At 45.6% G+C, this 23,721-nt stretch overlaps 1 protein-coding gene across 3 annotated transcripts in view; it reads right to left on the bottom strand.

Moving 5' to 3' along the window:
• Positions 1-23,721, bottom strand: part of ZNF236 (zinc finger protein 236) — a 255,426-nt gene that overhangs the window by 147,569 nt on the left and 84,136 nt on the right. For 2 of the 3 annotated variants that reach the window (XM_075314639.1, XM_075314636.1), the window contains exons 9-12: positions 22,577-22,783; positions 16,985-17,198; positions 16,090-16,368; positions 3,733-3,936 (exon numbers count right to left, since the gene is read on the bottom strand). In XM_075314639.1, the coding sequence (XP_075170754.1) occupies positions 3,733-3,936; positions 16,090-16,368; positions 16,985-17,198; positions 22,577-22,783 (904 nt within the window). The remainder of the gene's footprint in view (positions 1-3,732; positions 3,937-16,089; positions 16,369-16,984; positions 17,199-22,576; positions 22,784-23,721) is intronic. The other variant, XM_075314638.1, reaches the window with a different exon arrangement.

Genomic DNA, 23,721 nt, shown 5'->3' with positions numbered 1-23,721 from the left:
ACGAAACCTCGACTGATTCCTGCCCTGGACAGGTTTCCTGGTTTAGGTTTGTGGCATGGAAGAAACTCTTCCCGCCAAGAGCTTCCTTAATAATTTCATCCAGTTGTTCCCGAATAGTCTGGTCCCAGCACAAGGGAGCCCAGCAAGGAACTTCTTTAGAAGCATCCGCCTTCCGCTTCCGAAGCCACAGGAGCCTGCGGATAGCGAGGAAATTAGCCGAGGCCACCGCAGTGCGGTGAGAGTCTCCAGCATGGCAGACATGGCATAGGATGAAAAGACTGAAGTCTGGAAGTTAAGGTAACCATTTCGGGCAAAGAGTCCCTGTGAGGGAATGCATCTCCTCAAGAGAAGCAGAGATGGCTTTGAAAGCCGCACTGCTGCAAAAGCTGGGGAGAACGAGGCCCCTGCCGCCTCCAGATTTGGCCAGAAGGACAACCTGGCGGACAGCAAAGCCGTAAGTGAGGAGCCATCCCACTGATACAACGTCCGAACTGAGAGTCTAAACACTGGAGGGACCACCTTTGGTGAATAAGCCCACTCCTTGACCACCTCTGGTGGAAGGGGGAAACAGTCATCAGAACCACGCTTTGGGAGCGTCTGTCAGGACAGGCTCTGGGCTTGGTCACAGTGGGCTGAAAACTGGAGTGGTTAAGGAACACACTCCTTGTTCTCTTAAGGTATACTGATGCCTTTCTGCCAGAGGGGGATACTCCCCTGATACAGGCGGATTGAGGTCCAGTACAAATATAATGGACGCAATCAAATCATTAGCATCTGCATCACCTTCGGACCGATCAATGGTACATTAAGTAGCGTCCGAGCCCCCAGTAAAGACATCCTCCTCGTCCAGTGAGTCAGCTCGTGAATCAGAGCTGCGGTACGGGGAAGGACAGGGGACCCTGCGTCTCCATTTTAGGAGGACGGGGTCTGAGATGAAGAGTCCTCTGAGAGCTTTGCTGAGCGAGCCGTAGCAGCCGAAGCGCCCTGAGAAGGGGGCTAATGCATGCTCAGCACCACCGGAGCAGCTGGAGGGACCACTGACGAGCCTCCAGGCTGAGGGACCACTGTGTTTATGTGCTCAGTACAGGCAGTACGAGTCTACATGCAGTGCGTATTAAGAACAGCCTTGCAGCCTTGCTCTGATGTGAGACATGCTGCAGAAGTGGGGGCTCTGTGAGAGAATGCATCTCCAGAATGACCCCCAGCAGAGTATATAAACAGAGAATATAAGCAGCTGCACAACTGGAGGTTGTGGCTTGCCAGACCGTTTAACATACATTTCTGTGCCCTCCAGTCCCCCAGCCCAGGCCCCCATTTGTCACAATGTGGTATCTCTGTGCCTATGTAGACATTGAGAACGCTGAGAAAATGGCGACCGGAGCGAGGAGAGGGGGCGGGGCCTACTCTGAGAGCGGGCAAATGAGGTATACAGGGGAGTGAATCTTTCCTCAGTGAGGAGTGTCCGTTCCCTGTGCTCAACAGCCGCTGGGCGGAGCCACACTGTCCCTCTGCATGACTGACATGCAGGGGGAGTGAAACCGAAACTAGGCCTCAGGCGAAGCCGGGGCCTAGATTTAAACATGCGGCCAGCGTGCAGCACCATGGGCGCGGTTCTCCAGTGAAAACTGGAGAACCGGCCGGAAATGTTACCACAGTCACATAACACACTCCCCCCAATAAATAAAGTACAAGGGGCCCCTGGAAAGACCACTTTCTGTGGTAAAAACGTCTCAATACTTAGCTTTTGAGACGCAGGTGCCAGGTCCCTGGGGGGGGGTGAAACGCTCCGTCCGACAGGATCCTGAACAGGGCTGCGGATGGAGACCGGTCTCCTGCAAAGCAGTGAGAACCGAGATGGCTCCCACTTCAAGCCAGAGCCCCAGGGGATGGTGAAGGAGCGCGGCATGTGAAGGCTCCAGCCTTGTAAAGTCAACCTTAACAGCACCGCCGACACAGTGGGGTGAGAAGGGACATGCCAGGAGTCCAGATTGGACCCGCTTTTCTTCCAAATCTTTGAAATCCAAAAAATCAAAAATCAAAAAACAGAGAATGCATGTGTGTGTGTGACCTCCTGAACACAAAGCATTGAAACTGGCTAGGACTGGCTACCAGGGGGTGTATATGCTAGGAGGGAGGAGCTACACGTTTGAGTGTAGTACTTTGTGTGTCCTCCGGAGGCAGAAGCTATACACCCATGGTCTGGGTCTCCCATAAGGAACGATGAAGAAATATAATTTGCCCTTTGTTGTTTTTGCTTCTTTGGTCTATTACTGCTGTGTGATGCAAGCTATAAAGTCTTATCCCTGGTCTACATGTTTGTCTTGTACTCGCTTTGTTCTTAGGGTTATGTTCCTTATGTTTTTCATTGTATGGAACACTAATTTTTTACCCTCATATTCTTTAAAAGTTCTTTGCATGTCTGATATAAAATAGACAGCGCTAAAACAAAAGTATTTACGTGTGTCTTAACCTACAATAAGTCTAAACGCTCCCGAGAGCAAAGTCATAGAATTTCACTGGGCATAGCCAACTATCTTATTTGTATGGGAGCACCAGACTCTTCCTGGACAGATTGTATCAGGGGAAAGGATTGGGCATGTTTATTTTTAAATAAGGGAAAATACGTTGCTGCTCGAGGTGTCTGACAGCAGCATACTCCCCTCTACCCATTGTAAATATATGCACGCTCTACCAAACAGAGCATGCATGTGTATGGGAGGGGTCCGGAAGGTGTTTAGGCACCTCGAAAAGTTTGCATATATCTATGTAAGGCCTCATTCACTTCTCAGTATTTTGCATCAGTGTTTGGATGCCAAATCCAGGACTGGACCTTACAGAGAAAAAAAAACTAGAATTGAAAGATTGATGCCTGTTTTATGATTTGGAAACACTCCTGGTTTTCACATAACAAATACTGATCAAAAATACTAATGTGTGAAAAAAGCCTAAAGGCCGCTTTACACGCTGCGATATCGTGACCGATATCGCTAGCGTGGGTACCCGCCCCCATCGGTTGTGCGACACGGGCAAATCGCACAGCATTGCGCATACCCATCACACTACTTACCTGCCCTGCGACGTCGCTGTGAAAGGCGAACGGCCTCCTTTCTAAGGGGGCAGTTCGTTCAGCGTCACAGCAGCATCACTGAACCGCTGCCCAATAGAAGTGGAGGGGCGGAGAGGAGCGGGACGAACATCCCGCCCACCTCCTTCCTTCTGCACTGCGGACGGGAGGCAGGTAAGGAGAGGTTCCTCGTTCCTGCGGTGTCACACGGAGCGATGTGTGCTGCCGCAGGCACGACGAACTACATCGTTACTGCAGAAGCAACGATATTTGAGAATGGACCCCCATGTCACCGATGAGCGATTTTGCAAGTTTTTGCGACGATGCAAAATCGCTCATAGGTGTCACGCAACGGCATCGCTAAAGCGGCCGGATGTGCGTCACAAATTCTGTTACCCCAACGAGATCGCTTTAGCGATGTCGTAGCGTGTAAAGCGGCCTTAAGGCAGCAGAACAATCTAGAAACTGTCAGACATCAGAAAGTGCACAATTTGTTTTGACAATAATTGTTTTGACAATTACTATGCACGCTAATAAATACATGGTCATGGACTTACTACAAATACTCCATCATTTTCCCTGTGTCCGCAAACCCATACATAGTGACACCATTTGGACTAAAAGCGGATATTTTTCTACATTTTGGTAACAAGAAAACACCACTTTACCAAGATCAGTGATGAGAATTGGCTCCTGTAATGGGATTTCTGACACTGGGACATTGGTCTTCCCGGCTCGTACTTTGCCAGGCTTCCGTTGTTGTCGTAATTTTCTCAACTCACACTGTTTAAAATGCGACGCAATGTGTGTTTTTCTGTGGCCTGAAGTGCGAAACTTCTTGTCACAATGGGGACAGGCGAACGGTCTGACACCTAATGTAATAGAGAATAACGAGAGAAGGGGACAAGAATGAAGTCAGAAATACAAAACTGCACATGTATATCATATGAATGAGAAATATGATGCAATAAGTTGAAGACTATACACATATCAGATCAGTGATCATTAACCACAAAGTAAAAAAAAAAAAGAAGATCACAAGGTTCTGGAGCTTTAAAGAAGACCTGTCACTGGATTTTGTAATTTACTCTATTTACTTTCTCCAATTAGAACTGCTCCACTCCATTCCAAAGTTCTGGCCCCTATATAAAAAAGATGGAAATATCCTCTACAACTGAACGTTTTGTAGAGGCAATTGTACTTTAATTGACCAGTGTCAGAGGGGTAAAAAAAAAAAAAAAAAAAAGCCCACAGAAAAGTACTGTGGTATACGCCCAGTTGGTTGAATGGGACATTTGCATAATCATTACCAGGAGGATTAATTGAGGGGCACAAAAAACCTGTTCCAAGATCAGTGGAGGAGCACCAGTTGGAGTAGGTAATCCAGTGAAAGGGCGTCTTTAAGAATCATCTGTTAAATTGGAATTTTCAGCCTCTTACAAGGTACTGCAAGAAACATTAGTTCTTAGGCCAGCAATGTCCACTTTCTAAAGTTACTCAGTATAAGCAGAGTTTTTGCCCAAATTTCTGCCACAAAAAGGCTGCAGTTTGAACTGCATAGTGGGGACAAGAAACCCAAATTCCCATAGACTATGCTTGAAAAGCAGAACACATCCATTTTGGCATTAAACGCTGCAGTTGAAAAAGCAGCAAAAAAGCAGGTAAAAAGCAACGTGGACACATAGCCTTATTGAGCAGCGACTAGGGCTTATTTTCAGGTTAGGACTTATATTTAAGCCTTATGCCGAAAATGCTGAAAATTCCTGCTAGGACTTATTTCCGGGGTAGATCTTATTTTCGGAGAAACACGGTTTATAATCTGAAAGCAGCATAACATAGGGCATGAAAGCCTGATTCCAGGGATGTACCACTTTCTGGACTGCTTGATGAAGTTTTCATAGAATACCTGTTTTTTTCTGATATAGATGTAGCAGAGCTAAGTCTCCCCACACCCCAGCTTCATGAGTACAGTGTGAATGATCAGCAAGCTGCCAATCAATGGTGGGGATGGGGTTACACAGAATAGTCTGACTGCTTTGCTTGTGAGATGTAGTTCAGCAGTGATAATCTCCTACTGATAAAATACTGATTGAATTGAAACAACAGCACACAGTCTAATAAGTGACATCACTGGAATCAGGCTCCCTGCGCTTTATTATTCAGATTAAATATCTGCCGTCAGGTTTCCTTCTACTCAGGGCTTCTTAATATTTTTTTTTGTGGCCTCCCCAATCAGAACTTGGAGATGCCTGAGCCTCACTACTGGTAGCAGTCGATATTGACATATTTAAAAATGTCCCAAGTTCACATTGAATTTATATTGTGTCTCCAAAGCCCAGAAGAGTTAAGCAAAAAGATTCACACGGTCTTAGTCCAGCATCCAGACTGGTATCCTTGGCGTCACTTTGCGCTCACATCAAAATGCGTCACATGCCACGACATTGCGCGTGGTCTAATGACTAGTCTTCACACAACGTCATGGGGCCTAGTAAGCGCAATACTCACCACAAATGCCAGGCTCAGAAGGGATGACTGAATCCTTCGACTAGCATACACTGAGGGCTGGATTGGATGCTGGACCAGGACAATGTGAAGCACAGCAGGAATAATTTATGCCCCGACCATGTTGCATATAATAACTGATCAAAACGGGCGCCCGTAGCCTACACCATTGCTTCACAATTGACAACTTATGTTTTGCTTTTTTTTATAACAGTGACAATAATTCTATATCAAAAACCATACTCAACGAACTCAACTCAACGAAGACTGGAAAAATGAGTCCCATTCAGTAAAAAGGTTGAAGCAAAGGACATCTACCAATTACAGCTATTCAGATTACACACCAATCTCTCTCCAGCATGGTTTTATACATGACACCTTAATACAAGGGTATGTTGAGAGATCGAAGCTATTTTACTTTCATCCCATGCCATCTGTCACACTGATAGCATAGTGTTAAGGCATATTAACTTGTGCATTTCTCTCTATAACCACTGATATTATAATTCCATCAATCCTGATCTCTGTGGCCTGGAGCAACATTTTGAGAGCTCCACGACAATTTGTAGTAGTCATTTTCATCATCATCACTACATCATATGCATTCATCCGTCTTTTTTATGCTTGCTGGAATTTTGTTACAAAAGGTGTACGCGCTGATGAAAGTCAGGCTCATCCAAAGCGATCTGATGTCATTGGCAGGAAAAGAAAGCCGCTTATGGCCGGAGATTGCTGCGGACACAGAAGCTTAGATCTTTATTTGTTTAGATGGTCACACTGATCATTTTAATGTATAATATAAAATAGCCGCATATATAGGCCCAGATTCATTAAGAAGGGCGTGTTGTACGCCAGTCTTAGGAGGTATACAAGAAGTATACAGTGCCTACAAGTAGTATTCAACCCCCTGCAGATTTAGCAGGTTTGATAAGATGCAAATAAGTTAGAGCCTGCAAACTTCAAACAAGAGCAGGATTTATTAACAGATGCATAAATCTTACAAACCAACAAGTTATGTTGCTCAGTTAAATTTTAAATAAATTTTCAACATAAAAGTGTGGGTCAATTATTATTCAACCCCTAGGTTTAATATTTTGTGGAATAACCCTTGTTTGCAATTACAGCTAATAATCGTCTTTTATAAGACCTGATCAGGCCGGCACAGGTCTCTGGAGTTATCTTGGCCCACTCCTCCATGCAGATCTTCTCCAAGTTATCTAGGTTCTTTGGGTGTCTCATGTGGACTTTAATCTTGAGCTCCTTCCACAAGTTTTCAATTGGGTTAAGGTCAGGAGACTGACTAGGCCACTGCAACACCTTGATTTTTTCCCTCTTGAACCAGGCCTTGGTTTTCTTGGCTGTGTGCTTTGGATCGTTGTCTTGTTGGAAGATGAAATGACGACCCATCTTAAGATCCTTGATGGAGGAGCGGAGGTTCTTGGCCAAAATCTCCAGGTAGACCATGCTATCCATCTTCCCATGGATGCGGACCAGATGGCCAGGCCCCTTGGCTGAGAAACAGCCCCACAGCATGATGCTGCCACCACCATGCTTGACTGTAGGGATGGTATTCTTGGGGTCGTATGCAGTGCCATCCAGTCTCCAAACGTCACGTGTGTGGTTGGCACCAAAGATCTCGATCTTAGTCTCATCAGACCAGAGAACCTTGAACCAGTCTGTCTCAGAGTCCTCCAAGTGATCATGAGCAAACTGTAGACGAGCCTTGACATGACGCTTTGAAAGTAAAACGTACCTTACGGGCTCGTCTGGAACTGAGACCATTGAGGTGGAGTACGTTACTTATGGTATTGACTGAAACCAATGTCCCCACTGCCATGAGATCTTCCCGGAGCTCCTTCCTTGTTGTCCTTGAGCCTTGACTCTTCGGACAAGCCTGGCCTCGGCACGGGTGGAAACTTTCAAAGGCTGTCCAGGCCGTGGAAGGCTAACAGTAGTTCCATAAGCCTTCCACTTCCGGATGATGCTCCCAACAGTGGAGACAGGTAGGCCCAACTCCTTGGAAAGGGTTTTGTACCCCTTGCCAGCCTTGTGACCCTCCACGATCTTGTCTCTGATGGCCTTGGAATGCTCCTTTGTCTTTCCCATGTTGACCAAGTATGAGTGCTGCTCACAAGTTTGGGGAGGGTCTTAATTAGTCAGAAAAGGCTGGAAAAAGAGATAATTAATCCAAAGATGTGAAGCTCATTGTTCTTTGTGCCTGAAATACTTCTTAATACTTTAGGGGAACCAAACAGAATTCTTGTGGTTTGAGGGGTTGAATAATAAATGACCCTCTGAATAAACTTTTCACAATTTAAAAAAAAAATAAAAAAAAAGAAATAACATTCTTTTTTGCTGCAGTGCATTTCACACTTCCAGGCTGATCTACAGTCCAAATGTCACAATGTCAAGTTAATTCCGAATGTGTAAACCTGCTAAATCTGCAGGGGGTTGAATACTACTTGTAGGCACTGTATACAGCATATCTGGCGAGGAACCACCATCCACCTCGGCAAATATGTTAGGCTACTTTCACACTTGTGTTAGTCGCAATCTGCCGCTTTGGAAAACAGCGCAATCTGTTAACGGCTTATGCTGTTTCCCATAGACTTGTATGGACGACGGATTGCGACTAATGTGAAACGACTGACCATCGGGCGGCAGGAAAGTGGCATGTAGCATTTTTTGAGTGGCGGAAACCTTTTTTTTTTTTTTACTGTGCATGCTCAGCTCTTATGTTTAATCACTGCAATCAATGTTTCTCTCACTCTCGACGGACGAACGATCAGCTGATTGATGGCGGCGACTTTTGTGAACGATCAGCTGATCGCCCGGCGGCCGGCTTTTGTGAACGATCAGCTGATCGCCCGGTGGCCGGCTTTTGTGAACGATCAGCTGATCGCCTGGCGGCCGGCTTTTGTGAACGACCCGCTGATTGACCGGCGGCGGCTTTTGTGAACGATCAGCTGATCGCCCGGCTTTTGTGAACTATCGGCTGATCGCCCGGCGCCCGGCTTTTGTGAACTATCAGCTATTGCCCGGCTTTTGTGAACTATCAGCTAATCGACCGGCTTTTGTGAACTATCAGCTGATCGCCCGGCGGCCGGCTTTTGTGAACTACCAGCTGATCGCCCGGCGGCCGAAATTTGAGAGCGATCAACTGATCGGCCGGCTTTTGTGAGCGATCAGCTGATTGTTCACAATAGCCTGCCGCTGGTAAAACAGAAAAAAAAAAAAAAAAAAAATCAATGGATCGTTGGTTTGCAGCATGAGTGACATGAGTTGTGCCACTATCTGCAACGCATCCGTTGCATCAGTCACACAACGGATTGCGATGGATGCCGCACAACACAAGTGTGAAAGTAGCCTTACTCAATTCAGGGACCGGAGTAACATCTTTTTAAGAAATTATGATGATTTTGATGGGTGGTCGAAGCAAAGTCCTGTCCTGACTAATCATTATGGAAGAGCTGCCCAAAACTAGTGTGAGCGAAGATGTTGCCACTTTTCAGTGTTTTACGCTAGTTTTCGGTCGTAAATACTCTGATAAACACAAAACATAGTGTTCACATACATGGGCTTCATTTACATAATTATATCTATACGAGGAGATGTGCTGCTGCTTCCAGGAGTATTTCACTCCACCCCCCCCTTTTTTTTTTTTTTTTTTTTAAAATCTGCCATACATTTCAAGACATAACAGCTTATTACAGGGTAATAATGCAAAGCAGCGTAAAGGCACTCCCCCATGTAATCCTGATAGCCCCATTGCAATGACTCCTATATTCAGCACCATATCACAGATTTTAAAATAAACAAAGAAAAACAACAGTATAAAATCGGTGGATACCAGTTATCAGACGAGCACTGAGCTGCCAGTGATCAGCTCTCTTTTAGATAGGTGAAACGTTTAGGGTATGTGCACACACTTCAGATTTGGTGCAGAAATTTTATGCATCAAATCTCCACCTTCTGGCAGAAAAACGCACCAAAAATCCATGTGGTTTTGGTGCTTTTTTTCCATGCAATTGTTAGTGAAATCAATGGCTGGAAGGGCTTTACAAAAAAAAAAAAAAAAAAAAACACAACAAACACATGGGAAGAAATGCCCCAATTGATTTGCTGCAGATTTTTTTCTGCACCAATCTGCAAAAAAAAAGTGAGCACAACACTTCAGAAATCTCCCAGACTTTGCTGGCTTTAGGACAGGCATGATTTTAGTACATATTTCTCAAATCCACACATCAAAAAAAAAAAAAAAAAAAAAAGATGCGCAGACCCTGTGCCCACGGGAGAAAATACCTGCGGATTTTTCTGCAGGTATTTCCGCAGGGTCACCCAGCAGCTCCCCGGAATCCGCAGCTATCCATTTATACGGATTTCATGCGGAACTGCTGCGGAAAACCTGCGGAATTCATTTGTTTGTACTGCGGATTTCTCCCCCTGTATCGCCATAGTTGAAAGGCAGGAAATCCACAGGACAATCCGCATGAATTAGTGACATGCAGTTCTTTGCGGCAGCATTTTCTCCAGGTGCAAAATCCACAGAATATAAACCGCACTCCCCAAATCCCATAGGATAACATGGGGAGTCTGTGTACTTGTGCAAACCTGCGGATATATCTGGAAAATCTAGAAAATACGCAGGTTTTCCGCAGCAAAATACGCAGGTATTTTCTCCCGTGGGCACAGGGCCTTAATGTTGGCAACAGCCCTTTTATCCCTCACCACCATCCCCCATACATGTACAGCATTAGTTAGTAGTAGGTGTATTGCACTGGCTCATGGGGTGAGCTTGCACTATACTTCTTGGTAGGACATGCCTCTAATATTCGTCGGTGGCCTAAGATTCTTAACCTGTTAAATGCTACAGTCAAACTCTGACAGTGGCATTACAAGCGCCAGCGTGGGGGTGTGTCATTCTATGTGCCTACTGGTGTACCAGTCACGCGATTGCGTAGCGCTGATGAGGTGCAAGGACATCTGGGATCTGTGGAAGAGCTCTGTTCTTGTCATAATAAAGCACTTTTGAAACCCTACCTGTGGTGGGGTCTTCAAAACAGGCCATGATCTTTACTACCGTGTTTTTCCTAAAATAAGACCTCCCCCAAAAATAAGCCCTAGCAGGGATTTTAAGCATATTTGGAGCAAGGCTTAAATATAAGCCCTACCCCGAAAATAAGTCACGGTTCAATAATGAAGTGTCCATGCAGCTATAAAAAGATAAAGATACTGCAGGACACTTCATTATAGACAGCAGACACCCCACAATCACACTCCCCAGACACCGAGCAGAGGACCTGTAGCAATCGCACACCCACACACATCCGATCTCACACACATCAGATCTCATACCAACACACACAATCATCCTTCAGATCGCTCACACACACTCACCACATCCAGCGATACCGATCCTGAGAAGCTGTGCAGTGAAGCGCAAGGACCTGGGACTTCCTCCCATCCCTGCGGCCGGGGTAGATGCTAGAATATACGGGCTCCTGACAGGTATAACCTAACAGACGCACTCTGTACCGCTGGATGGAGTGTGTGTGTGTGTGTGTGTTTGTGTGTGATATCTGATGTGTGTATGAGTGTCTGTGTTATGAGTGTGTGTGTGTCCTTCCAGCAGCAGGAGGCAGCGTGCAGCATACTTGCTGGCAGCGGCTGCCAGAGATCACAGGGAGGACTTCGGAGTCACTCAGCCGTCTGGGGTCTGGTAAGTATGAGTCTCCTGGGAAGGAGGTGGGGGGGGGGTCTGTTTTGGGGGGTAAACTTACCAACAACTGTGTTTCTCCAAGAATAAGACCTCCTCCAAAAATAAGCCCTAGTGCTTTTTTGCGGGGCAAAAAAAAAGTATAAGACAGTGTCTTATTTTTGGAAAAGCACAGTATATGCAACAATACTGTGGCGTTGTTGTATACAGCACAAGCAATCAGATGATTGCAGGTTCAAGTCCACTAAGGGGACTAATAAATAAAATGAAAAGTTAAAAAAATAAAAATAAAAAATATATAAAAAATTATGAAGATAGAAGATATAAAAAGAGAATTTTGTTACTTACCGTAAATTCTTTTTCTTATAGTTCCATCATGGGAGACCCAGACCATGGGTGTATAGCTACTGCCCCCGGAGGACACACAAAGTTACTACACTTAAAACGTGTAGCTCCTCCCTCCTAGCATATACACCCCCTGCTAGCCAGTCCTAGCCAGTTTAGTGCAAAAGCTGAAGGAGGACATCCACCCACAAGAAGAGACAGAGTAAAATCCGGAAGAACCGGAACCTCTGTCTACAACAATAACAGCCGGTGAAGACACACGGAACAAGAAACCTGCCAACAGGCAATAGGGAGAGTGCTGGGTCTCCCATGACGGAACTATAAGAAAAAGAATTTACGGTAAGTAACAAAATTCTCTTTTTCTTTATCGTTCCTATGGGAGACCCAGACCATGGGACGTTCAAAAGCAGTCCATGGGTGGGAATAAACAGACAACTGAGAAGCAGGCAAACCTAACTTCACAAATGGGCGACAGACGCCGGAAAAATGCGTCTGCCCAAGCCCGCGTCTGCCAAAGCATGAGCATGCCTTGGGTAGTGCTTCGAAAAAGTATGCAGACTAATTCGAGCTGCAGTCTGACAGACCTACTGAGCCGTAACCTGGTGCCTGAAAAGCCCAAAAAGGCGCCGACAGGTCTGATCAAATGTGCTCTGATCCCCGGCGGGGAAGGCACTTGAGTACACTTGTAGGTCTCGGAAATGACCGACCTAAGCCAACGAACCAGGGTCGGCTTAGATGCCGAGAGACCGCTACGCTGACTAGCAGTCAGCACCAGAGAGAGGTGCACCGCCTAATAATGGCGGTGCGAGACACATAGATCCGGAGCGCCCGCACCAGATCCAGGATATGCAACGCTTCCTCAAGCGATGAACAGGAGCCGGACAAAAGGAAGGCAGGAAAATTGCCCCGGATAAGGTGGAAGCAGTAACCACCTTAGGGAAAAAAGTCCGGAGTCGGACGAAGACCACCTTGTCTTGATGCAAAAGACCAAAAAAGGGGGCGACTCCGAGAGAGTGCAGCCAGAACTCTATGGCGGGAAATTATAGCCACTAGAAAGACTACTTTCTGTGAAAGATGAAACAAAGAAACCTCCCCAAGAGGCGCAAAGGGGGGTTTCCGGGAACCGGGAGGACCGGATTAAGGTCCCAGGCTCCATAGGCCGCCGGAAAGGCGGAATGATGTGAGACGCGCCCTTAAAGGAGCGCACCGGAGCCAGCCGGACGATACGCCGCTGGCACATACTGACAGAGCCGAGACCTGTCCCTTAATGAGGGATAGTCCTAGCTGTAGACCGGACTGTGGAAGGGACAGGAGGGTCGGCAAGGCCAAAAAGGTCAAAGGACACTTTGGAGCTCGAGTCATAGCGGAGATGTCTTCAGGAAGGATATCAGAAGTCGCCAAGATCCAGGACTCAAGAGCTACGCTGTCAATCTGAGAATCCAGAATTCTGACGTAAAAAATGGACCTTTTGAGAAAAGGTCTGAACGGTCCGGAAGATGCCATGGCAACCCAACGGACAGAAGGAGCAGGTCAGAGTACCAAGCCTGCCTGGGTCAGTCTGGAGTATGAGAATGACCCGACGGCCCCCTTTACTGATCTTGCGCAGGACTCTGGACAAGAGGTAGAGGGTGAAATACGTAAAGAGACGAAGCTGGGATCAAACATGAACCAGTGTGTCTACCGCAAAACCTGAGGATTGTGGACCACGGTTGGACAGCTGAAATAGTATGCCTCGCAGTTTTCACATCTAGGATGTGGGCTGCGGATACGGTGGACTAGGAGTCCCTTGTCCACTGAAGAATGTTGAGCCGCCAAGATTGCCAGGCGGCTGAGTGTCCCGCCCTGGAAGCTGATGTAGGAAAACGCTGTCACGTTGTCCGACTGGACTCGAATGTGCCTAGCCGCCAACAGATGGTGAAGGCTTAGAGAGCTAGAAATACAGCTCTGATTTCCAGCAATTGATCCAGAGGGCTGATTCGGACAGAGTCCAAGCGCCCTGCGCTCCACGTTGGAGATATACTGCTCCCAAGGCGGATAGGTGAGGATCACCCGGGACGGGGCCAGGAAGGAGCGCCCCTGAGACAGAGTGGCCGAAGCCACCATTGAAACGAGCCCCTGGTCAGTGGCGAAGCCACCACCCCGTGGGAGGAGGGAGTTCGCTTGTACAGCGGAAAACATCCAGTCTCAGAGGACGCAGGAGAAACTGGGCAAGGAATCGCTTCCATTGACGCCACCGTCTGACCAGCACCTGTATATGGTGTCTGATAGAACGACGTCGACCGCCAGCGGAGGGACTACTGATCGACTAAGAGCAGCTTCACAAGTGCCGACAGAATCTCAAGAAGGCCGTCCAGGGCAAAAGATCACTGCCAATCCCTAGGGGTGCAGGACCCTAATCACAGCTGCCCCAATGAGAATACTCGAGGGGCCGTGGCTAACCCCAAGGGAAGAGCCACGAATTGGACCACTCAGATTGTCAAAACGTAGTCAACGCTGGTGTGAAACTGCGATTGACTCCTGCAGATAGGCATCTCTGATGCCGATGGCTGCTAGGGAATCTCCTTGGGTTCTTGATTGATCCGGTGAAAAACACACGGAACAAAACCGAGACTCCATGTGAAAACGCCACACCTGACTATGCTTGAAAAGCTTAAGATCCAGGTCGGAAGGCACCGCCCTCTTCGGGGACTAGGAATAGATTTAAGCAAAAATCTCAGAACCGTTCCCAGTCGGGAGCCGGTACAATTACTCCATTGGCCTGCAAGAAATGCCACGGCCTGTGAGAAGGCGGCGGCCTTGGAGCCGGGAGGAGTTGACAGAAAAAATCTGTGTGGCGGGTGGACAGGATTCCATCCTGTAGCCATGGGAGATATAATCCCGCCCCCACTGAACGGAGACGTGTTAGAACCCTACGTCGCCAAGTGGAGAGAGCCTGCCACCGACCAAGGAGGTTGTTGGCGTGGCTAGATAGCTCGGAGGAAGCTGACTCAGTGGCAGCATCTCCTGCGGTCTTCTGAAGACGCAGCTTCGAGCCATTTGGTTCTATGAACATAGGCCGAGCTAGAGGACGATCAGATGGAGGAACGGAAACCACCGAAACCTCAACTGATTCCTGCCCTGGACAGGTTCCCTGGTTTAGGTTTGTGGCAAGGAAGAACACTCCCCGCCAAGAGCTTCCTTAATTTCATCCAGTTGGTTCCGAGGAAACTGGTCCCTCCGAAGCCACAGGAGCCTGCGGATAGCGAGGAAGGTAGCCAAGACCACCGCCGTGCGGTGTCCAGCATGGCAGACCTGGCAGAGGATGAAAAGACTGAAGTCTGGAAGTTCAGGCAACCGTTTTGGGCATAGAGTCCCTGTGAGGGAATGCATCTCCTCCAGAGAAGCAGAGAAGGTACAAAAAAAACCGCACTGCTGTAAAGCTGAGGAGAACGAAGCTCCTGCCGCCCCCATACCGACTTGGCCAAAAAGACAACCGGGCGGACCGCAAAACCATAAGTGAGGAGCCATCAGCCACTGACATAACGGTCCGGGCTGAGCCACCTGAGGTGAATGAGCCCACCTCTTGACCACCATTGGTGGACAGGGGAAACACAGTCCTCAGAATCACGCTTCATGGGAAGCGATGTCAGAGCGGACCCTGGGCTGGTCACAGGGGCCTGAAAACTGGAGTGGTTAAGGAACACACGTTGTGTTCACCTAGATAAGGTAACTCCGGCGGATTGAGGTCCAGTACAAAATTAATGTACCGTGGGATCCTTATAGAGGTGCCGTCAGCCACTGATACAACTATCCGGGCTGAAAGTCTAGACACCGGAGTGGCCACCCTTGGCGAATGAGTACACTCCTTGACCACCTCTGATGGGAGGGGGAGACAGGCAGCAGAACCCCGCTGTGGGGTCTGCAGGACAGGCTGTGGGCTTGGACGCAGCGGGCTGAAAACTGGAGTGGTTAAGGAACACACTCCTCGTCCTGTTAAAGGTATTCTGATGCCTTTCTGCCAGCGGGGAATAGTCCCCTGATACAGGCGGATGGAGGTCCAGTACAAGTATAATGGACGCAATCCAATCATTCGCATCTGCGTCACCTACGGACGGATCAATAGAAAAAATGAAAAATCAAAAAGGATGCATGTGTGTGTGTGATTCCTCCTGACACAAAGCATGAAACTGGCTAGGACTGGCTAGCAGGGGGTGTATATGCTAGGAGGGAGGAGCTACACGTTTTAAGTGTAGTAACTTTGTGTGTCCTCCGGGGGCAGTAGCTATACACCCATGGTCTGGGTCTCCCATAGGAACGATAAAGAAAAATTATATGTGACATTGCCGCGTTCTGATCTATCAAGATATTTTATTTTGTTAAAAAATACTAGACTAAGCGATCAAAATGTCATATCAATCTCAAAATGGTATCAATAAAAACATCATCTCGCCCTGCAAAGAGACCCAGGCGCTTGGCTACTTACCAGTGTGCAGGCGGATGTGAACCTTTAGACTTCCAGAGGTAGAAAAGCACTTCATACAGAACTCACATTTGAAAGCCTTAATGCCGGTGTGGGTCTTTATGTGAGCAGTGAGGGTGCTCTTCACAGCAAAGGCCCTAAAGCACTGCATACACTTAAATGGCTTCTCATGAGTGTGGATTCGAATGTGTCGCACCAAGTCGCTGGGCTTCTTAAACTCCTTTTCACAGTATGTACAGACATGCCATCGGACTCCACTTTCCTCTCGAACTGAACCTGAAACTAATTATGGTTAAAAAAAACAAATGGTTAGCCATTTCTAAAATACCGGAGAAACAACGTACCAATTACAGGGATGTATGACTCCAAGTTACTAACACAGAGAGGGAAAGAGATACGGGCAAGTGAGAGAGAACACGTAACAAAGGTCCAGCACTCCTACAGTAAGCAGCCTTGATTGGTTGCGCCATAAGTTGCATATTTTAGCTGCAATTTTAATCCGGATATTGATGTCAATTATAAAAGATCTTTCACCAAATGTTTCATGTAGAACCAGACACACAATGTAATCGGTTGAACTTGATGGACCTAGGTGTTTTTTTTAACCTATGTAACTTCGATGTGGTCAGTGATTATTAATCAGCTGAAAGGAGCTTAAGTAAAGACAAATAAGAGTAACAATCCTCCCGTCAGACCATCATATAAGGCTGACTGACAGAATCTCAGTTAACTCATTATGCAGTCAGCAATAGACAGTACAACACGGAGGCTATCAAAGCCAAACAGTAACAAATTTTTAATTAAACCCAACTGCAAAACTGATTTTTAGCTGAAAACGCATTCATTTAAAAAGAAAAAAAAAATGTCCCCAATGGTATACAACCCGTAAATGCTTTACCTTGTGAAAAAGTATATTTCTTCTTAAAGATTCTTTTCTCAGGCTTCTCGATTTTATCCTGATCTTCGGACTCTAGTGCATGACCTTGGTCATTACAGTCTATCTGTTGACTTGATACACATTCGATCTCTTGAATGGTTGACTTTCCTTGACTGGGATCACCAGGAAGTGGAGCAACCGGGATGGAGGACAGTCCGCTGTTTTCTAAAGCTTGCTAACCAGTCAGCATAAAAATAAGATAAAAATGTAGTCAGACAATTTTGTCCTAACAAAGAAATGTACTTCACAAATTATTAACTGTTCAACTGAATTTTAATTAAAAGATCTGTAATATATATATATATATATATATATATATATATATATATATATATATATATATATATATATATATATATATATATATATATATATATATATATATATATATATATATATATACATACATACACATATATATATATACACACACACACACACACACTCACACACACACACACCCACACCAACACACCCACACACCCACCCACTCACTGGGATCAGGGAGGATCAGCTGACCATGGGATGTTTTTTTTTTGTACTTTAAAGTTATGTAACTTATGGTGTTCTCTCTCCGTTTTTGGGGCAGTGCAAACAGGTGTGTAATGGCGACCGCAGATTGTGAAATTCATGACTATCGGCGGTGTTTGCTATACCACAAATGTTACTCCAGGAGGTTCTTGAGTAGGATTTGTGGTGAGGCACACAGAGGTCTAATTCCAACGCTCTCCCTCATCAAGGCTGTCATGAACAACGCCGGTGTTCATGTGTCGAGCCCATAGTTTAAAGATCTGTCCAGGAAATATAGGCAGAGAAAATACTAGTCCGGCGCGTCCCTCACAGTGCTCCAGATTGACAGGTCTCGACCATGTGTGTGAATAGGGACAAATCTTTCAATCAACTAGAGCTGAGTAGGGAGAAGTCGTCCTGGGGCAGTGCTGGACTAGTCTCGTATCTCCTTATAGTCCCTGACTGGCTCTCTAAACTATATTCCCTCCAAAAAGCCAAAACGTTTCAGAGTAAAAAATTCCTAGCTGCAGAAAGGCACCAATTCATGTTGCAAAAACTATGGACATGTATCAATTGACTTTCTTTAAAGGGAACCTGTCAAGCAAAAAAAAACCAAAAAAAAAATTCATATATACATACATAAAAAGTAATGTAGATCCCTGTATTATTGTACATGGCCACCATCTACTGGATTGCCACTAGTGGTGGATAATCTACTCTTCTCTATCTATTGTAATAAAGTACAGAGCTTTTATTGTTGCATTACAGATATTTTCAGACCATGGGAGTGTTACAGCATTTTTTGTGCATCTCTTTTCCATGGTGGATTTAAAAGTTAGGGATACTCTGTAACATGTGTAATGCATCAGCAATGCTCAGAGAAGGCACATGATCAAAAATATTTCTGCAACTAATCTATGTCTTGCTCTATTTTATAGACTGGGGGGAAAAAAAAAAAACCAAAAAAAAAAAAACCTCCACATGGCAGATAGATTGCATGAGAATCACAGTAGAATGTGGCTCTTCATTGAAGTCTATGGAGGTAAGGATGCATGCAGCTTGCAACCAATAATTCATGTGAATTGGATTTTGGAAACAAGCTGTTTCATCAATTCTGCAATTAGTCGCAGTCGCAATGTGACCTAATTTACAATGTGTCACTTACTGTGTTGCTTGCTGCTGTTTTAGTAAAATCACTGTTTATCAACAAGGGATTATCACTGGTCTCTGGCCCTAAATTATGCTCTTCTTAAAAGGAATCTGATCAGGTCCCACTTTGCCCTCCAATCCAGCAGCATTCACATGTGTATGCCAAAATTCTCTGCCTAACCAGTCTTTTCTAATGGTATTTAAAAATGCTTTCTTTAAACATTGGTTTTAGTAAACTGCGCTATCCATATGCTAATTAGGGCCCTTGACTAGTCGCAGGGGCGTTGTTTCGCCATACTAGTCGGTCCTCTTTCCATGTTATTAAGCCCCTGTGGTGGTGATTATATGATTTGCATGAGCCAGTGTCACCACAACTTTTGGAAATCTTGCGCATGCGCGCAACTCAATTCGTCAGCGTCAATGAGCCTCCAAGCCGGGTGTATGCATCCCAGCTTCAGAGAGGGCATTGTGCATGATTGGAAGAACAGCTTCTGCACTTCCAAGCATGCTCATTGCTCCTCTCTGAAGCTGGAACGCATACACCTGGCTTTGGAGGCACACTGACACTGCCAAAATGAGCCACGTGCATGTGCAAGATTTCCAGGAGCTGCAGCGATACCAGCTGAGGGAAATGATGTTATCACATCCACAGGGGCGTGACAGCATGGAAAGAGGGCCAACTAGTCTGGTGAACCAACACTCCATCGACTATTCAAGGTCCCAATTTAGCATACGAACAGCGCAATTTATAAATGCTGGGCTGGTTGCACAGGAAACTTTGGCATACACATGTGACTGCTGCTGGGTTGGAGGGTATAGGGACCTGACAGGTTACCTTTAAAGAGAACCTGTCAACAATGTTGAAAATTAGATCTTATCTTTATGCAGGATGATATAAAGCAGGAGCTGACCAGATTATATATTTTAGTGGGTAAACACTCAGTAAAACTTGCACTTTATTCATTGAAATCCCTAGTGTTTTGATTGCATGTGAACTCAGTGGGTGGTCCTATTCAGTGATTGACTGTCTCCTATTTATAACTGCATTACAGAGATAGCTGTCACTCACTGTTAGGCTATGTGCCCTCGGGCGCTCGTACCTGCGGAAGTATCCGCTAGTACGAGCGCATGTTTCCCGCAGCTGCCCGCCGGCGTCCGCAGCTATTTTTAGCTGCTAGATTACAGCGGAATAGCTGCGGGAAACATGCGGAGATTCATGCGGCTTACCTGCGGACGTCCTGGCCTCTTATCTCCATAGCGGAGGGCCAGGACATCCGCAGGTAATTCCGCATGAATAACTGACATGCAATTATACATCCGGATGCCTACATCCGCAGCATGGTCGGTAGCTGCACTTTCCGTTCCATTGGATAACATGGGGAGTGACTGTACATGCTAAAACCTGCGGATTTATCTGGAAAATCCAGAAAAATCCTCAGGTTTTCCGCGGCAAAATCCGCACAAACAAGCTCCCGTGGGCACATAGCCTTAGGCCCACTGGACTCCTAAGCATAAAGATGCAAGGTATACTCAATCTTTTCCAAAAAATGTATCCCTCCCTCTGATCAGTTTCTTGTTTTCTATATCATGTGGTCCACAGATTGGACTGCGTGCACAATAAGGCTATGTTCGCATGCTGCATCTTTTTTCTGAGAGCATCTTGAGTACATCTTTTTCCTTTGCTCACAGAAAATGTAGCTTGTGGCTCAAAAAACGCATAACGTTTTGCAACATTTTTATCACGTTTTTGTTAATGTGTATTTTAAAAGAGGAACAAATTATGATAGCATAAGATAATAGATAGATCATAAAGAATAGATAGAAAGAAATAACAAAATAGCTCAATAGATAGAGCGATAGCTAGCTTGGGCAGATGTTTTTTAATAAAAAAAAATTAAGTGGTGTCCTCCCATTTTTCATATCCAGCACAGGAACAGCAGCAGCTGCAGGCTGCAACCCTCAACTGTCTGCTGTACCTTGGCTGGATATGAAAAATAGACGGGGATCCCACGTTTTTCTTTTTTTTATTTGTTTAAAATAAAAAAAAAAAAAAAGTGGGGTCCCCTCTAGTTTTCTAAAACCAGCCAAGGTACAGGAGACAACTGGGGGCTGATATTAGGTTGGGAAGGGCCATGCTTATTTGTCCCTTTCCAGCCAAACAATAGCAGCCCAGAACCGCCCCAGAAGTGGCGCCAATTCTGGCACTTGACCCATCTCTTCCCATTGTCCAGGTGCAGTGGCAATCGGGGTAATAAGGACTTAATGGCAGCACACAGCTGCCACTAAGTCCTAGATTAGCAATGGAGGCCCCCCATCACTAATCTGTAAGTGAAAAGAAATATACACAAACACCGAAATAATGCTTTATTTTGAATAAAAGACAAAAAAGCCATCCTCTGTGACCACTTTATTAACCCTAAAAACACCCCTGCAGGTCTGATGTAATTCACATGAGGTCCCATGACACTTCCAGCACTGCTACATATCTGAAGCTCACAGTGCGCACCATAGAACGTGAGCCGCGCGATTAGAGGTGACATTACTCAGGTGATTTGCGATTCCAGTTGGAGCCCTCCCCCTGAGCCGCATGATCAGCAAGACGTCACTCAGGTGATTTGTGGTCACAGGTAGAGGACTCCTGAGTGAAGTCACCACTGATCGCGCGGCTCACTTCAGTCGTGGCCTGAATCTCACAGTGGCCAGCGCTCGCTGTGAGCTTCAGATGTAGCAATGCTGGAAGCGTCATGGGACCTCGTGTGGATTAGGTCAGACCTGCATGAGTGTTTTGGGGGTTAATAAAAAAAGTGGTAAAAAAGAAGGTGGCTCTTTTGTTTGTTATTCCAAATAAATTATTTCGGTGCTTGTGTTTATTTCCTTTCACTTGCAGATTAGTGATGGGGGGGGTCTCAGACAGCTGCCATTACTAATCTATGACTTAGTGGCAGCTGTGGGCTGCCATTAACTCTTTATTACCTTATCCGGCTATTGCACTAGTGCGGTGGCAAAGTACCGGGACTGTCGCATCGAATGGGCAGCTGCTGGCTGATATTTTTAGGCTGTGTGGTGCCCAATAACCATGGGTATCTCCAGCCTGAGTATACCAGCCCCCAGCTGTGGGGCTTTATCTCTGCTGGGTATGATAATATGGGGGAATCCTACGCCAATTTTTTAAATTTATTTTACTGTACGATATAAACCCGCCTACCGGCATCTATGATTCATTGCAATCAGACAAGTTGTCACTCAGGGTGGGGGCTCGTCGTCTGACTGCAACCACAGACATCGGTGAGCGGGAGAAGAAGTGTATATCCAATGAAGGTAATGAGCTACCCAGGAAGTGAAAGACCATCCGCGGGAGCAGTCTGACAGCCATGCCAGTGATTCGGTATGTATGAAGCACTTGCTCCTACCCCTTTGGGCCGGATTCTGGTCCCCAGAGAGCTTATATTGAGATCGGCATCTAGTCAGATACCAGGGTTCAATTCCCCACTAACCCAGAGTCGGCAGAGGATTGATCTGCCAGTCCTCCGAAACGCAGGGATAAAACACAAAAAGAATTGGCATACTGCATCTTGCTTGAGTCTTCAAATACACAGCCAAAAAAAAAAAAGACTCTGCGGACAGCAAAATTGAAATCTCAGACTTTTTTGGGGGCAGGAAACGCATGCATTTGGGTGCATCTTTGTGACCTCAAAAATGCATTAAAAATGCAGTGTGCGAACAGACTAAAAAGGGTTCTCTAACACCAAAGCATCTAAAAACCTCAAAAATGGACTCTACAAAGTAATGTGAACCCCACAGAAGATACACAGACTTTGGACTTGGAAATCTTTTCCATCTACAACCTTGTTGATATATCTGGCAGAAAACGCCACTTACACCCTGTATACTCACTTGTAAAATGTCTCGATTAATCCCCACTGCGATGTTCAATGATTGCCCCGACTGTTGACTCTGGTGATTTTCTATCGACACTGGCTCAGCCAGTTCCAAAATTTGCTCAATAACATCTGTGACAACAGTCTGCTGTCCTTGCTGCATAGACGATGAGATGCTTGCTGTGTCTGTCTGAGCTGGCACAGGGTGAAAAACTACTGCCTGCTGGTAAAAATATAAGCAATTAACGCCAACTTATGTTCAATCAGAATAAGAAGAAAAATATAGTAGACACACACAACAAGATACAATTAAAGCCTTGTGAAGTATTCTAGTTCTGTACAAATGAATAAATAAATAAAAAAAAAAATACAGAAAAGGGTATAAGTAGGCAAATTACAAAGTAAAAAAGGCACACATGAATAGGCGTGGCAAATTAATTCGTCCTCTAGTCTCACCCGCTATGACCATTTCCTTCCTATATTAGTTTTATTTGATCTCTGTGCCACTTTTTGTCTTTCAAAATCTATTTAATACTTTTTTGTTATTCTGTGCGCTCCAACTGTTCAAGAAAGGACTAATTTACTTCCCATTTAGGTCAGTCTATTATGTTATGATTACAAATCAGAAACAAAAATGAGATTGTCCTAAAAATGAATGACTATCCGACTTTTAGGACATTTGTAATTGAAAGGTAATTTCAAGCCCATTGAATGGATCCTATGAATTGTAAAGTGGCAGAAAATAAACTACCAGTGGTTACAAAAAAAACCCTTGTACAAACCCACTGGCCAAATTCCCACCAATAAAACTTTAAAAGCCCGTCATACTTTCTGGACAACAGCCAATGTACTAAATTTGCCCACTGTATAAGAAATAACTTAAATAACAATACCATCAACTGCTTAAAGGGTATCTGTCAGCAGGTTTTTGCTATCTCATCTGAGAGCAGTATGTTGTAGGCAAAGACATCCTGAATCCAACGATGTATCACTTAAATTAGTGGCTGCGGCCATTCTGACACAATCAAAGGTTTTAGATTTAGCAAAGCAGCAGAGCTGCCCCACCCACACCAGGCTCTCTATAGAGATTGTACATTGACAGTGAGGTGTCAATCACAGGAGGGGGCATGTTGGACTGCCCTGCATGTGACTTTTAGTCCA

This window comes from Anomaloglossus baeobatrachus, chromosome 6 (genome assembly GCF_048569485.1).
Source record: "Anomaloglossus baeobatrachus isolate aAnoBae1 chromosome 6, aAnoBae1.hap1, whole genome shotgun sequence".
NCBI classification, from domain to species: domain Eukaryota; kingdom Metazoa; phylum Chordata; class Amphibia; order Anura; family Aromobatidae; genus Anomaloglossus; species Anomaloglossus baeobatrachus.
Note: the sequence above shows the minus strand (reverse complement) of the source record. Positions and strands in the feature narration are given on the sequence as shown.